Source organism: Anopheles marshallii, chromosome 2 (genome assembly GCF_943734725.1).
Source record: "Anopheles marshallii chromosome 2, idAnoMarsDA_429_01, whole genome shotgun sequence".
Taxonomy (NCBI): Eukaryota; Metazoa; Arthropoda; class Insecta; order Diptera; family Culicidae; genus Anopheles; species Anopheles marshallii.
This window is the reverse complement of record NC_071326.1, coordinates 51,592,360-51,607,410: the sequence shown is the minus strand read 5'-3', so window position 1 is coordinate 51,607,410 and position 15,051 is coordinate 51,592,360. Positions and strand designations below refer to the sequence as shown.

The window sequence follows — 15,051 nt, the reverse complement described above, 5'->3', positions numbered from 1 at the left end:
CGATAGCCCACAAGCCGTGGCGAGATCGTGTAAGCGCATACGATGGATATCGGCCATTTCCTTTTTAATAGCATTTTGTAGCTTCTCCTACCCAGTGTAATCGCATTCGACATCTAAAACACAGCGCTGGGTGTGGTGATGGATACATGATACAGAAGCATTTTCTTTTCCAATCACCTGCACCTGCACGAAGAATTCAACAGAGTTGAACATCGGCACAAGCGTGAGTCGCCGGTAGGGGAAAGTGTTAATGAGAAAGTGATGTTAATTGTGACGGGTTTGGAAGCTCCGTCCGGAGGTTTTCCAGCGATGGACAAAAAAACCGCAGGTAAAGTCCACCGGGTGCAAGGAACAACACGTGGACCAAAATAGCACTGCCCCAGAGAACGGGAGAACGGAGTGCGAATGGACTCGGGTGAATCAAAACCAATCAATCGAACCGCTATCGCTCGATTGCCTCAAGAGATCGGGAAGGACATGAAAGCTCTTTTGTCTTCCCTGACACGATATGCTCGCGAAGTGGAACTCGTAACGGCCTGCAGCACGGCGCACGGGCGGCACGAAGTGTTTCCCCCTGCAAGGTTACTTCCCAAACGGGTAAACTGTGACGCAGGGAGGTTTTGGTAGGGAAAATGGGAAAACAATCGACAACTAGTATATTTTCATTATCTCGGCACATATCCACCATGCAGTGGTCCCCCTAATGGGTCGTCCGTGGGAGTTCCGGAATGCCGGGACCGGGTGATGGGTATCGAATTTCAATTCCTCCCTGTTGCAATGCAGCGCGCGCGCAAGAGTGCAAAAAATGTGAGAAAAAGAAGCAAAAATTCAATTAAAAAATGGCGACATGGGTGACACCATTTGGGCCGATCGTTGAGCACGGTGGAGCAATTTGTTCCTGTTGGATCGAAGGTTCGATTACGATCGGCGATACCTGAACCCCGAACCTAGTCGGGTACCCAGTCCCCGCGTTGGAAAGAAAGACATAATTGAAATAGTTTGTCTTTGGTGTATATGTGCCTGCCCGAGCGTCATATCATTCGTGGAAAATGCGTCACTTACTTGTAGATATGCTTCGAATCCATCATACTGCTCAGCAGTGATGTCATACCGGAAGTGCTCGGTTTCGCACTGAGATCAAGCGGTTGCTCCCCGGTCCCGCCAACCGTCGTCCCAAGCTCGGCGGCCAGCTTGGCCGCAGCTGTAGGACTGATGGCAGCGGATGCGGCCCCAGCACCAGATTCGACGGTGGTCGGTGACATTTGCTGCTGTAGTTGCGAATACCAGAGAGCTGTTGGGAGAGGTGCAGACAGCAGATATGTAACACATAGTAACGGTGTGTCGGCATAACGTCGTTACTTACGGTTGTAGAGCTGGGCAAGATTCGGCTGCAGACCCTGCAGTGATGCAGCCGCCGTGTACTGCGCCACGAACGACTGCAACGAGGGCAGATTTTGGGAGACTCCGGCCTCACGCAACAAACCGGCCAGCGATTTGGCGGACACGCCACCGGCCGCACCGACGCTCAACAAATTAGCCAAAAGTTCTGGCTCACTGCTCTCGCTCGTATCGCTGTCGGATTCGGCCATCGCGGCAGCAGCAGCAGCGGCAGCGGCCTAAACAATTACCACAGCAGGAGCGTTAGTCCTTCAGCAGAACGGCAGAAAGGCGTGTGCGTTTTGTTGTACTTACCCGTCGGTTAAGAAAACGGTCTCCTTCGATTGGGGCCGGACCAGACTCGGGTACCAACTCGCCTGCCTCGTTCACGGTCAGGAGTTTACCGTCGACGCAGAAGTAGCACTTGTCCTGTGGTTTCCAGTCGATCGGCGTGGCACCCTCAGATTCTGTGGGCGTTTCCGTCGTTACCGGCGGGGTTCCGGTGGAACCATCCTCGGTCGCCATTCCGTTGCTGCGATGCTGGATTGTGTTGTTGTTACTGTTGATAGTGTTGTTGTTGTTCGTCCCGACAATGGGCAACTTCGACACGAGGCTCAGCTTTGCCGCCGCCGCCTCAGTCGATTCTGGGTTTGGTTGTTCCGATTTTATCAGCGACGTATCTTCATTTTCTGTAGAATTTTCTGTAAACGACCACCCAACATTAAACAGTGAACAGTGCCAAGACCCTAATTGGTCCAGTTCGTCCAGAAGCTTTAGAGAATTGGTATGAAATATTTGTCGTCACTTACCTACGGGTTCCTGTTTCACAATGGACACACTTTCATGTTCGGTGGCAGTTTGGTCTCCTTGGAGATCGGGACTTGTCACGGAAGACGCGCGACGATCGGGTGTGCTAGATTTTCTTGGCTCGGCAGTTACTTGCTGGGGACCGGAGGCTGACTTGGGCCGCGCTGGATCTCCATCAATCGTTCCCGAGGGTGACGAGGGCATGGGAGACGCTCCGTCCATTGTCGTACCGGTCGATGGCGTCGCCGTGCCGTTATCATTGGCGTGACAGTCGCGCGATACCGGCGAGACCGAACGATCGTCCTTGCCGTGTCGTGGCGATCTGGCACTAGAGGGGCTGAGCTTTTCCGACGCCAGACAGTTGGTGGCACGGGGACTGTCGGGGCTGGCGGAGGCGGCAATTTTGGGATCGACATCTACGTCGCCTTGCTGACAGTGCCCGTTTCGTACTGCGTTGGAAGTTGGGAGAGACAATGTTACGTTAGGGGCGTGGACGGGCTTAACGCTGGCGGCGCAACACAGCGCCTTACCTATAGCTGTCGCGGCAGTTGTGTTGGCAGCTTGGGCAGCGGCAGGTGTCGTGAGGGAAGCCACAGCAGCAGCGTTGGCTGCGGCCACAATGGCGGCGGGACTGGTCTTCTGATCGATCATGCCGCCGCCAGCAAGCGAGAGGGCTGCGGCAGCGGCTGTAGCGCTGGCGGTATTCATCAGCTGCCCCTGCTGGAGTTGGGCGGCCGCGGCTGCAGCTGCTGCAGCGGCGGCAGCGGCTACACCGGTGGTGCCGCTCAGCAGATCGTCCTCGGTGGTGTTTGTTGTACTGGGGTCCAGCAGATTTAACTGTTGTCGCGTTAGGACGTCCTGATAGTGTTTCCATTTCCTGCGTCCCATCAATTCTTCAGCGACACGTTCTAGTCCTGTTCCGGGGTTGATAACGGAGAGCAAAGTTTAATGGTTTGTACTACATTGGAATTTATCAAACTGGGTGGTTATAAATTGCGAAATGCTGGTTAGTAAGAAAGAAGAAATCTGTCAGATGATTTGTTATTTTACAAGTCTACAGCATTCTCTGCATGAAACAATCAAATCGAAGCCAACCAATCGAACGAGAATCACACAGTGGACAGTGTAACATGTTTTGTTTGATCGTACTTTCAAGTACCACAAGTACAAGTACCAACCCTTGTAGGTAAACTAAAACATATCCATTTATTTTCCTTTACAAGGCGTACGATGTTACTAAACCAATGTTTTAACTAATTACAAATCAGTTCCAGCCTATTCGACCGTTCGCTTCGCGTCCTTTTTTCTCAAGTGCGTTTAATTTCTTCGACAGGCATGCTAAAAAGCGGGCTCTGAAACGAGAAATGCATTGGACCGAACGACTTGAATCCTCGGAGAAAGGGAACCCGTAAGAACTTCGCTAATCAATAATCATTTACTATGGCTCCCATCGGTCCCTCCCGCTGCTGCCTAGCATAATGTGCCATGTGTTTATATGTACATGTTGTGTTCTGGGTGAGTGTGTTTGCTGTTGTTGTTTAAATGCTTACAAAATGAGGCCAGAAGGGAAAAAAGCGCACCCAAATGAACATGGGATTTTTTTTTCTTCCAATTACTTGCATGATTACGTTAATGTTGTTACTTTCGTACGGTTCCACCGCTTTCGTCCCATCGCCGTTGGATCTTTTATGTTGCCAGTTTGTTTTTGCGAGTTCCCCTCAGAATTCAGAGAGAGACTTTGCACTGAAGCCAATGTTGCTCTAGTGCTAGATTGCTGCCCTGGTTTGCTAGATCCCCCGAATCTCCCTTTCCCGCGAGTGGTTTATCTATTCTCGCAGTGAGTAGTAAAAGAAATAAATAAATAAAAGAAAATAGCAACCCTTTGCTAGTGTTCAACCCCGCTTCGATAGCTCGATTCGATCCTATTTTCAAATTTTAATTACTTTCCGTTTCCGTTGCTCCCGCTATGGTGCTACCATGCCCGGCAAGACGTGCGGACGAAAGCCTTCATACCATTGTTTACGGGCGAGTCCGACAGGCGGGCGGCGTACGAGGGACGAATTCGAACCGCACGCAATTTTGACCCATTTAACCTATTCGGTTAAAACTGCAGAGTCCTGCTGCAGTTAGTAGGGGCCGCGACCGGCAAAGCACTGCAAACGACGGTAAGGATAATAATTAAGGAAACCCCTGTCGTACCCTGTCGACGCCCGACTCTCCACTACCTTTCTGCAGGAGTTTCACTCGTCATCGATCGACTTAGTGAATGCATATTAAAAATGCGTACTTTTTCTGTTCTCCTTCGCGCGGCATGCAATTCAAGCCCTGCCCGTGCTACCGTTACAGTTTTTAGGTTGTTTAGGTTATTATTCAAAAGCAAACGTACGGTCAGCTACAGCGGGGCCTGCCAGGATAACAAAATGTAGCATTTTCATCGAGTACTTGTGCATCGAGTACACCAAAACCGAGCTAGTGTGGAGAGAGCGAAAAAAAAGGTGTGTGTGGATAATGCCTCCTGCAACAATAATGGCCGGGAACCGGTAGATGCGGTACCACGATTGTACACGCATCGCAGTGGAGGCACAAAAAACAAAAATAAAGCCCACCATTCTCACCCACCGCCACCATACCGGGGTACATTTTCATCCTCCCTGTGCGTGTGTGCATGTCATTTACGCGTGCCTTGCATCGTTGGATCGCTACCCTTCTTGGTGCACGTTCTGCAGTGGCAGCACGTCCCAGCCTTCGCTCCCTATGGTCAGAGTTCCGCCGAATGCAAGAAATCATTTAACCGGGAAGCAGCGCGGAGGCAGCGAGCGGATGTGCGGGAACAGAAATTTGAGTGCGGACGCTCCAACCCCGCACCGGATTCGGTTCTTAAGTAGCGAAAATCCTAGGCAACGATTTTCCGGTTGCCGATACGCGACGCCTCTTTGGCATGGCCCCGGAATTCGGCCGCCCAGTTGATTGGGCAGAAGGTGGCAAAACGGAACAGGGCGGAGTGTGCGGGAGGCTTCATTTATGCGTAACAAGCGCAAAGTGCGTTCAGGAACACGCTTCTGCGGCCCCGTTCACCGCGGCCCATCGCCCAGTGCGGTCCACGAATTTGCCAAACTTTCTTGTTCCCCGTCAAGGGGTTCATCGGTCACGAATTGCTGTTGCAGCAAACGCGGTGCATCATCTCAGCGCCTCAGCACCACCAGCAGTGCCCGGGCAGGACCAAGGGCCTTACATCCTGGCCTGCGGTGTTTCGTATCACGCATGTTTCGGCGAGAGCCACGTGGGCCACAGAGGGGGATGGGATGGGGCAGAGGGGGCAGAGAAGAGGGGTTCGAACATGCCTCAGCACCGAAACTGGACCCTACGCACATACATAAGTAATAAATAGAAAATCGATAATGCATTTCATTATTTCAATATTAGTTTGCATTAAGTATTATTATTTCTGTCCTGCACCAAGACGCCGCACACGAAACTGGACGAATCTTACGGCCGTCGCACAAGCGAACCTTCCCATCTCGCTCACGCCCACACGCTTGCGTCTTTTTTCCACTTGCATCTGCTCGTCATCTCTATTTGTGTGCGTATTTCGGCTCTCAATCTTGATATATCCTTATCACACTAACCCGCTGTGCCTTCTTCCTGCGCTTGGCGTCGTATGTATGTCCTTTCCTTACGCGTTGGTGCACTGGTGCTTTGTAAAGACGTTACCGGTGCTGCCAGTACGTGCTTCGGAATCGCGTATGCGCACGTGTTGTGCATCATGTGTGCAGCTGGGTGGCAGTGATGGAGGACTGGCTCGCATAAGAATATCAAAAATATCAACACTAATAGCAATTCCATCATCACCAAAAACAGACCCACCGCCGTCTTCCGTTGTACTTCCTTTTCTGGTTGTCTTCGGTCGGTAGTGAAGTTTCTTCAAAGCGTACGAGTGTTGTCTTCGTCCCACGCTAGTTAAGGAAAGCCTACCAATACAAGCTTGCCTGCCTACACCACACGAAGGAACACCTTCAGCATCGTTTGACCAGTTCCTACCGAAAATTGGAGAAAATGACCACGTACTTCTTCATCTTGCCATCGTTCGTGCCCATTTACCACCTACCGGTGACCGATACGCCTACGTAACGCACGCATACACCAAGCCGGACCATCCGAAGCAGACGGCCCAAAAGTCTCTCAAACCATGCCACAAAAGCCGGAAGGAATGAGAATGAATGTATGAGGTCCCGCTGCCTTACCGCAGCCCGTCGCCCGTAACGTGGGGCTGGATGGGAGCGAGGATGGGTGGAAGGTTCGATTCTCGAAAATTGCATTTTCTGGCCACATCCTAAGGTGCTGTCGTCTCGCCATCCCGCCCCACTCCGCACCCGGTTCCATTGTGTTTGATCGAAATCTTACCGGGTCCATGCATATAAACACGCACGCATAAATACGCACATAACAGCATCGGTGCACCCGGGTCGCTTGCCCCAAGCATCATCGTGTCCGGTAAGAAGCACAGAAGCAACCATAAGGAAATTTCAAATCTTCGATCGAATCCGAAATTTACCATCCCACTTCGGGTTAGGATGTCGTACGGCCCTGGACAACCTGCCGAGGACGGCCCAAAAGAAAGGGTGGCGGGTGCGCAAGAATAAGAAGACTGCTTCTTCTAATCTAGAGCACCCGGAAGTCTTCGAACCTGGCTCGGCGTGTCCTTGCTGCACTGCCGGAAAAACCATATACCACCTGTCTGCGTTGCTCCCTGCAGCAGAGGGAATGCTGAAGAAAGAGACAGAGATTGGGCAGGTTTGTCAGTGGCAATGAAGAAAGTGGTGGGCTTTTTGGGCGATGCTATTGTTGCGGGTAGGGTCGGTTGGTGGTCTTTGGAAATATTCCGACCGATGCAACCCACTCCATGCATAAGGCACTGTGCATTGTGTGGCAGCCACATCTCCGTTTGGGGTTTCTTTCCAGATGAAAGAAAACAGCAAGAAGTGCGACACCGGCCGCACTGAAGCGGGGTGGTAAACGGTGTTGGTAAGAGGGGGAACCAGTTCCGATCTCCCGTTTCTTAATGTTCGTTCTCCCTTACCACAGGCAGTATGCTAGCCTGCTGCATGCTTTATACGAAGACCGGGGGGAGAATTGCTTCGGACGGCCCACTGTGCGCTTTACAATCTAATTTCGACTGCCTCCTACATTATTGATGCATCCGAAATGCATCCGAAAATTCGTTCCCCTTTCGCACCCCGTTGCATGTTGGATCGGTGGGTTGCATCGAGTAGCGGGGAGGCACTCATTTGCACGCAGCAAACGTAAGGATCAGGCCAAAGTCTTGATGATGTCTTGTGTCGCAAGGCCTTGTCCGAGGCACTACAGTTCGAGATCCGGACGGTAAGATGGAAATTGTGCACCACAAATTGGGAATCGGAGAAGGTGCAACCAGGGGTGCCGGACCAAAACTGGAGAAAGGCTAGTAGGCTTGTGTGCCGGCCGGTGCGTACACTAATGTACCTTGAAGAAAATTTCAACCCCAGTGATTCCCACTCCATCGCCTTGCTTATATGCCTTGCCTTATATCAGGCATGGAAGATTGGTGCTGGGTGGAGTTGCCTTCTGGTCATTCGTACCACTGCCGAGCAGCACTTGTTATTCGGCGTTACTCGACCCTCGGTGTTCCGGCAAGGGGAGATATGAAAATCGAAGAAACTACGGCCCTAGCTAGACAGGGGGCAGCGTCACCAGCGGCAGAGGGACGGATGGCACAAAACGGATGGATTTCATCGTCTTAGAGCAGGCAATAGCCACCCATCTGCAACATCTTCCTCTGCGTGACGGTTGTAAATAGAATCCAGTTTCCGAAATCCTTTCGCACCAATACACACCCACAGACACATATACACTAAAACCGAAGCGGGCTGGTACAATGCAGTCGACTGGCAGTCAGTAGCCCTTTACCTTTTCCTTATCTCGACTGACCATTTTGCTGGGAAATTTTCGGATGACCGCCCCAATCACTTCTCCCAAATGCATCGTCTTCCCATCCCACAATCCTCCCGCCCAGTGACTTTCCAGCAGCCGAAAATCCTTATCATAAACATAATAACATGTTTACGTAGGTTTTACACACACGAATTGTGCTATAAATTATTCGGTTGAATCGAATGTTTCTGCCACCCGTGCCACCGTTGTCCCTTTGTTCGGTGCGCGCCCGGTTGGAAGATTTCTATTTCGAGACGGTTAGAGTGTCACCCATCGGGGAGGTATTTACGAAAAAGGTGTATTTTCGGGACGGGTGTGCTGTGGTGGGGACGGGGCGATAAGTCAGCGTGTGCGGAAGGCGGTGCAGCTTCGGTCAGTTGTGGTTTTGTGCTCGTTTGAACCAAGCTGTGGGGTTGGTTGAGATTGGTTGCGAAAACCCTCATCCCAGTGGCATACATGTGGCACATCGAACGCAATTCCGTGTGGCCATGTCTTCGATCGACGTGTTGGTAGCTCCGAAAATGTGATTAGCAAAATGGGGTGGGAAACCGATGCTCACAAGGACGGATGGTGGCTCCGTACGGTTTGTAATGCCGTTGTAAGGCCGGATGGAGTTGGAGGTAGTCTGTCGGGTGGATCAAAACCATTCTCTGCAGTAGGGATGAGGCACTGCACCCCATTCCAACATCCCGAGTCGTTTCTCCATTACCTGGTAATCCTTTCTTCTGAAGCAGGATTCTCCTTCGCTCTCTCTCTCTCTCTCTATCTCGCGTTAGCCCGGCGTCCAAGTCTTGCCTGGCTATTTCGCCTTAAAACCAAAGCCTTGGGGCGAACTAGTTTCTTGTGCTTGATAAAATGTTTCAGTTTTTGGCATCATTCCTATGCCAAGTGGCAGTGCACGGGAAGGAAACGAGTGGCAAAGGGTCTATCGTTAAGAAAGTGAAGAGCAAGTACTGATGAGACAGGGTGTTGTAATTGGAATTGGATTGCACTTGGGTGAGGACACTCGATTTGGCAGTCGACGAAAAGTGGGCTGTTGTTGGTTCAATGATTGCAAAAGAAGCAGAATATGCAGTGAAGTTTACAGCATTACTGCTAGAAACCATACATTGCGAAGTCTAAAGGTATGTTGAGTGTTCTGATGTATTCAAACCATGGCTGTTATTATTGGGTATAATCTGATTAATTGCAATATTTACACAATATTAAACTTTTTTATAAATTTAAAGAGAAATTAAAATGAAAAGTACACGATGTTGAAAGCAAAACGTCACACAGATTCAAAAGGGTACAAGACGTTGTTGCTGACATGATAATACTATTCAGCGTTGCAACATAAGTTGTTCATGTTGTTTCATATTGGAATACACACGTCGATCAAATATCAAATAAACTGACCATCGATTGCCAGAAAACGTGTCATCTTGATTCTCATTTCGACATCTTCAAACGGTAGCTTTCTCCACCTGAGGTGAAACCATCGACTGGTACGCACTGATTGTGTGGACACTAGCATGAGGACGGATGTGTGCGCAACATATTGTGCTGCATACCGAACCTCGTCTCGTTCATCTTATTTCGTACTTGAACGACATTTCCTATGTCTCCGAGAAAGTCTTCTTAATATCTTGTTGCTGTCGGGCCAGTTTGCGTACATTTTCCGAACCGACCCATCGGAAGACGGATGGTGCGTGCACGGTTGGGACAGGTAAGGGACAGGGTCAGCGATACAAATTTAGGTTTTAAACCACATTTGCATCTTGGTTTGGCATTTCGAACACATTTTAATAGAGTTTCTTCGCATTCGGTACCTTATGTCTTAGTGGGTGTGGATGGTGTTGTGTTGTGTTCCAACGAATGAACTCACACACGTGTGGATGGGCTGTGTACCAAAAATTCCGGATGGAGCGTTACGCACTTGCGCCCGTTTCCAGGCTGATGCAGATTATTGGAATCCGGGCTAGCAGCAGAGGTTATCGGAGTTATTTCAAGGCTCAGAGCCAACAAAAGTAAAGGTAGGCTGCTTTTTCTCGCAAACGAAAATTGAATGCAAGCAACGATGGTATACCGGACGGTTCGATATCTGCATGTCGTGTGTCCGTGTTCTTCTTCTGTCATTTGCATTCGACTTGGGGGACGGAAACTTTCTTTCGTTCGAACGCAAGGAGCTAGTCTATAAGAAAAGGAAGTGTCCAAAGGAAGACCATAGGATAGTAGCACTTTGAACATGAGCCGGCAGCAAATCTTATGGTACTGTTTTGTATCTATTAGGCACCACCGGGGGCACTGGCGGCTGCAATAAGATACAGTGCCAGATTTGCCAGTTGAGGTAGATGAGTTGTGGTGGTGGTTTGCGTTTGCCTGTGTGTATGCGTCCAAAAGCTTGACTATCAGCTTCGAGATATAATTTCAGGCAGACCGAGAGCTTCAAGTCGTCCCAAACTCATCGAAAGGATATCGGGAAGCATGCATAGTTTACAAGCAGCAATTAGATTTGCCGTTATACACACTCTGCCGTCTCGCTTGCTCGTCTCCAAAATAACAAGACGATACCATTATTGCACGAAACTGTATCTTACTCGGACGCTCCAAAAGAAGAGACTGTCTGAAGAAACTGCCATCTCCCTGCCATTGGTATGGTTGGATGTCTTTTTAAAATCAAAATTAATGAAATTTCCAACTCTTGCTACCGGTTCACTGGACAACGTCTTGCTAATCGAAGACGAAGAATAAGGAATGCTTGGGGCGTCTTGTGCTGGAAGATGCCAGATCCGAGCGTTAACCATTAGGTGAGTTGCAACATTCAGCCATCGGTCTGCTGAAACTATCTACATACAAGCAAGGTGCATGAGGTAAGACATTTTGGCACGTTGGCTTCTGGTTTGGATTAGTCGGAAGCTCTTCCAATTCTCTCTATTCCAAGACGCCAGGATAGAAGTGTGGAAATGGACAGGATAATAAGAGGAATGTTTCCTCCACTCCCTTAGAAGAAGAATAGGCGTATTGTGCTAGGCCTGTGTAATAAATACCGATCATAACTCGATCATCAATCAATTCTTCCGTGCATTCGGGTTTCTTATTGATTGTGAGTTTTCTCGAAACTGCCATCAATGCCTCCATACAGGACGGGGATCGTATTCTTCAGATTTCGTCGTGCTCATGCTCGTGCATCTCAATAAATTCACATTGTTTCGCCGGTATACTCGAGATGGTTGCCCAAACGAATGCTCTTCTCATCCCAGGGTAGTAGGCAGTAGGTAGGTAGGCCTTTAATTTATATTTACCATAAGAGCTACCGGTGCACACCAAGACCATTATACTGGGCCTGGGTTTGGAATGGAGAAGGGACAATCTCGAGTAGATAGGAAAATAGCTTGTCCAGTCCAGGGCTCGACACCCACCATGTACGGGCTACCCGTTGGTAATCATGCCCACAACCATGGAACATCTTGCAGTGGAAGAAAGTTTGAAGAAAGGAAGATTCCTCAAAATATTATGCATATCGAGTATGGAGTGTCTTACCCTACAGTGGCACCTCATTCCAATTAGGTTGCATCTGCTACGCAGTGCGTGCACATCGACGAAAGGATGGGACTCACCTTTTGTGTGTCTTGCGTTGTTGTGAAAATCATCGCCGATAAGAAAATCTTTCCACCCATCTGCACTACTCCCGATTCTGGACTTTGGTTTCGGTAAGTTTTCACACCGGCCAAGTGCGTCTTTCGTTCTTTAAGCATCGACACACCGGATGACCTTTCCATGGTGCATTGGGCGTTCATCTTGATGCATGAAAGGGAAAACGTGGACGTGTCTTCTCTTTCTTCATCAACATCAAAAAACCACTCACACATAACTTTATGTGTGTGTGTGTGTGAACGTGTGAAAGATAGAAAAGCCATCTAGAACATGTACACGCAAACGGGCATCGTTAGGTTTAAGATTAATTCGAGGAGATTCTAAAATTTCGTCTCAGAAATCTTACAAAAGCAAATGATTTTCCATATGGTACGGAGCCAGGACGGTAGGGAGGGGTCTGCAAAGGTACCAATTTTATGTACCCCACCCCAGGACACTTGCTACCATGGGCAGGTAAGCCATATGCTGAATCTTGGCACAACAGAACGTCCGATACGCATCGAAGCTCATCAAGGATCTCTTCCATCAGGGCCAATCCCTTGCCAATCTCACACCAACCTCGTTGCTTGCTGTGTGAGCTCAAGCAGCTGGATCGATTCCTGCCATTGCCTTGGAGAAATCGAATCCTTAATAATTTTCTTAAACTATCCTCTACCCGGGTTTCTCGGGCCAGCTTTTTCTTGGCTTCCGGGAACAGGAACGTACAGTGTTCGATTTTCTTCCTGAGCGAATGTTGTTTCTTGCTCTGATAAGATTATGATCCCGGTGCCGGTCCAGAGCTCACCTGACCAAGCTCTCAAACCAAGGAACGATCCAGGGCTGATAGTGAGATGAAAAAGATGCCTTCGGTGCAATAATCTTTTATCTTTGCCCCAAAAGGACGCACGCATACATGATGCATCCGACAAACCGCTCCATCTACCTGTGTACTGGTGCGAGCAGCGCAAGGAGCCAAACGTGTACATCACCGCCATGCAGCCCGTTGCACCAGGCTCTAACCATGCCTCGTTCCGCACGTAATCAATGAACGAATCAAGCAAACGAACAAACTTCTTACCATCAATTGCCGTGCAAGAGCGTCTTTACGGGCCAACTGTCGGAGAAAGGGAAAGATTCCTGGGAAGGGTAACCTGGCCAAACCGCCGACTCGACGTGTACGTGTACGTGTGTGTGCTTCGGATTTTGGAACAGAATCATTGAGAATATAGCTGCAATCTAGTTCGGGGTTTCGATTATGGTGCTTCTTCGCAATGCATCTATTTAAGACGCACAAAACTTGGACTGAATAACATAATTTTCTATTAAACTGAATGCATCTAGCTTTGTGAACATTACACCGGTTAGTTTTGTATATTCGTTGAATCCTTCCCGGTAGGGTAGGAGTAAGGAGTATCTCCTAGTAGTAAACAGATAGGAGTATCTATTTTTCAAAAGCGTTACAAATAAATTTCGCAAAGATGCAGCAAACCCAAGACTTTTTTTTGCGCGCGGGAGGCAACTTCAAATTAAGGTGCCGCACGAGAAACCTAACCTACGGGCTGCCCGAAACGAGGTGCTACATTCGCTAGAAAAAGAAGCTTGACATCGTTATCGATTATTTTCCGCACCCACTTTTCTGCGTGAAAAGGGCACAAAAATGCAAGCTGCAGAAAGGCAGGCACCGAATGGGAATGGCGACGTAGGGGATTTAAAAGCAAAAAAGAAGCAACTACACTACTACTTCGTTTCGTTTTGGTTCGTCCGCGGTCGTAAAATTTCTTCCGTTTTACCCCCGTTTCGTGAGAACCTCGTCGCTGTGTTAGCTAATCCTGACAGCTAATGCTGTGTGTGTCTGTGTTTACGAAGGGAGAGGGAAGCAGTGGGGTGGGGGGGGGGGGGGGGGGGGGAGGGGGGTGGTTGGGGAGGGGAGGTTTTTTGGTTCTTTTTATTTTACTTTTTTGCTCCTCCCTGCTTGACCGCGTGTCCTAGGTCGCTTTTCCAAGTATCCTGCTGGGATAAGGAATTGGTGACGATGACGCGACCGAAATGGCGACCGAAACAGCAGTAAAGCGGATCGATAGCGAAAGAAGTGCGAATGAACGTGACATGCACCGTACCGTTGTGTTTGTGTACTTTCGAGGCCATATGTCGGGTTTTGGGGGTGGACATTTTTCTTCATTCGAGCAGTCGTCCGGAAATAGTAACACAAATTCACTGCACCAACAATGTTCGTGAAGGTGTGATGGTGCATATATGGCGGCGCTGAAATGCCGTTTTGCTAAAATTTGCCACTATTTATAAGTTGAGGCTATTTTGCTGTATAATATGTGACCATAACTTGCTTACATGTTTCATACTATAATTCGATTCCTAGTTTGCACTTTTCATGTCAAGGTTTTTCTGCTTTATTAATTAAACTGCAAAATCATAGATATTTATTTAAAAACTCAGACATTTTACAGGTCATTATTATTATAAGCAAATCCAATATTTGACCATTGAATGCAACCATTTTGTTTTATCTGTGTAGCGATCTGGATGTTTTATCTGGATGGTTTAAGCTCAAGACATCCAGTGCATGAAATGAAATAACAATTGCTAATGAAAAATAAATCATACGAAACGGATTGCAAGCAGTCCTGACGTAGAGAATATTAGAGTTTATCGAATTGAATAGACAAAGATGGCTACAGGCTGAAGGGTGCTCAGGAAAAAAAAACTCACACCCGCACACATGTACACCGGGGTGGATTTAAAAATCCCGGGGATTCTGCATCGATGATGCATAAATATTTCACTTTGTCATTTATATCAATTTTGCATGAATGTTTTTACAAATAATGATAGGATAATAATAGCCCGGGTTGGCCGGTAAAGGGTCGGGCATGGTGTACGGCCCGGGTGGAGTGAAAAAAATGTATATATATATATTTATATATAATCGGGTTGTTCGGGCGTAAATACACGTAAATCGTCGTACCCTGCGTCCCGGTGCCCCGAGGCATGGGTCAGGTTAGAAGATGGGGCAGCCATATCCACGCCCCAGTATGGAGCACCGTATGCTTGTTTGCATGTGACATGTGTAGGCGAGCCTTCTTCACGGCACATTCCGTGTCACCGCGATATCTTGTCGCTCCTGCCGCGCACCTAGATTTGCTAGAAGGCTTAAAAAACACACACACACACACATACACATAGCCCATGCATGCATGGTCCACATGCTACTAGGCGTCTCCATCGGACCTGGAGAAGTAAGCGAACCGTCAACGGTGTAGGCAGGCGGCG

The 15,051-nt window shown here is 48.7% G+C and overlaps 1 protein-coding gene across 1 annotated transcript in view; it reads right to left on the bottom strand.

The window, feature by feature from the left end:
- Positions 1 to 15,051, bottom strand: part of LOC128709686 (mushroom body large-type Kenyon cell-specific protein 1-like) — a 68,986-nt gene that overhangs the window by 19,575 nt on the left and 34,360 nt on the right. The window contains exons 2-6 of the mRNA XM_053804696.1: positions 2,715 to 3,098; positions 2,187 to 2,633; positions 1,693 to 2,078; positions 1,364 to 1,616; positions 1,063 to 1,291 (exon numbers count right to left, since the gene is read on the bottom strand). Coding sequence (XP_053660671.1) covers positions 1,063 to 1,291; positions 1,364 to 1,616; positions 1,693 to 2,078; positions 2,187 to 2,633; positions 2,715 to 3,098 — 1,699 coding nt within the window. The remainder of the gene's footprint in view (positions 1 to 1,062; positions 1,292 to 1,363; positions 1,617 to 1,692; positions 2,079 to 2,186; positions 2,634 to 2,714; positions 3,099 to 15,051) is intronic.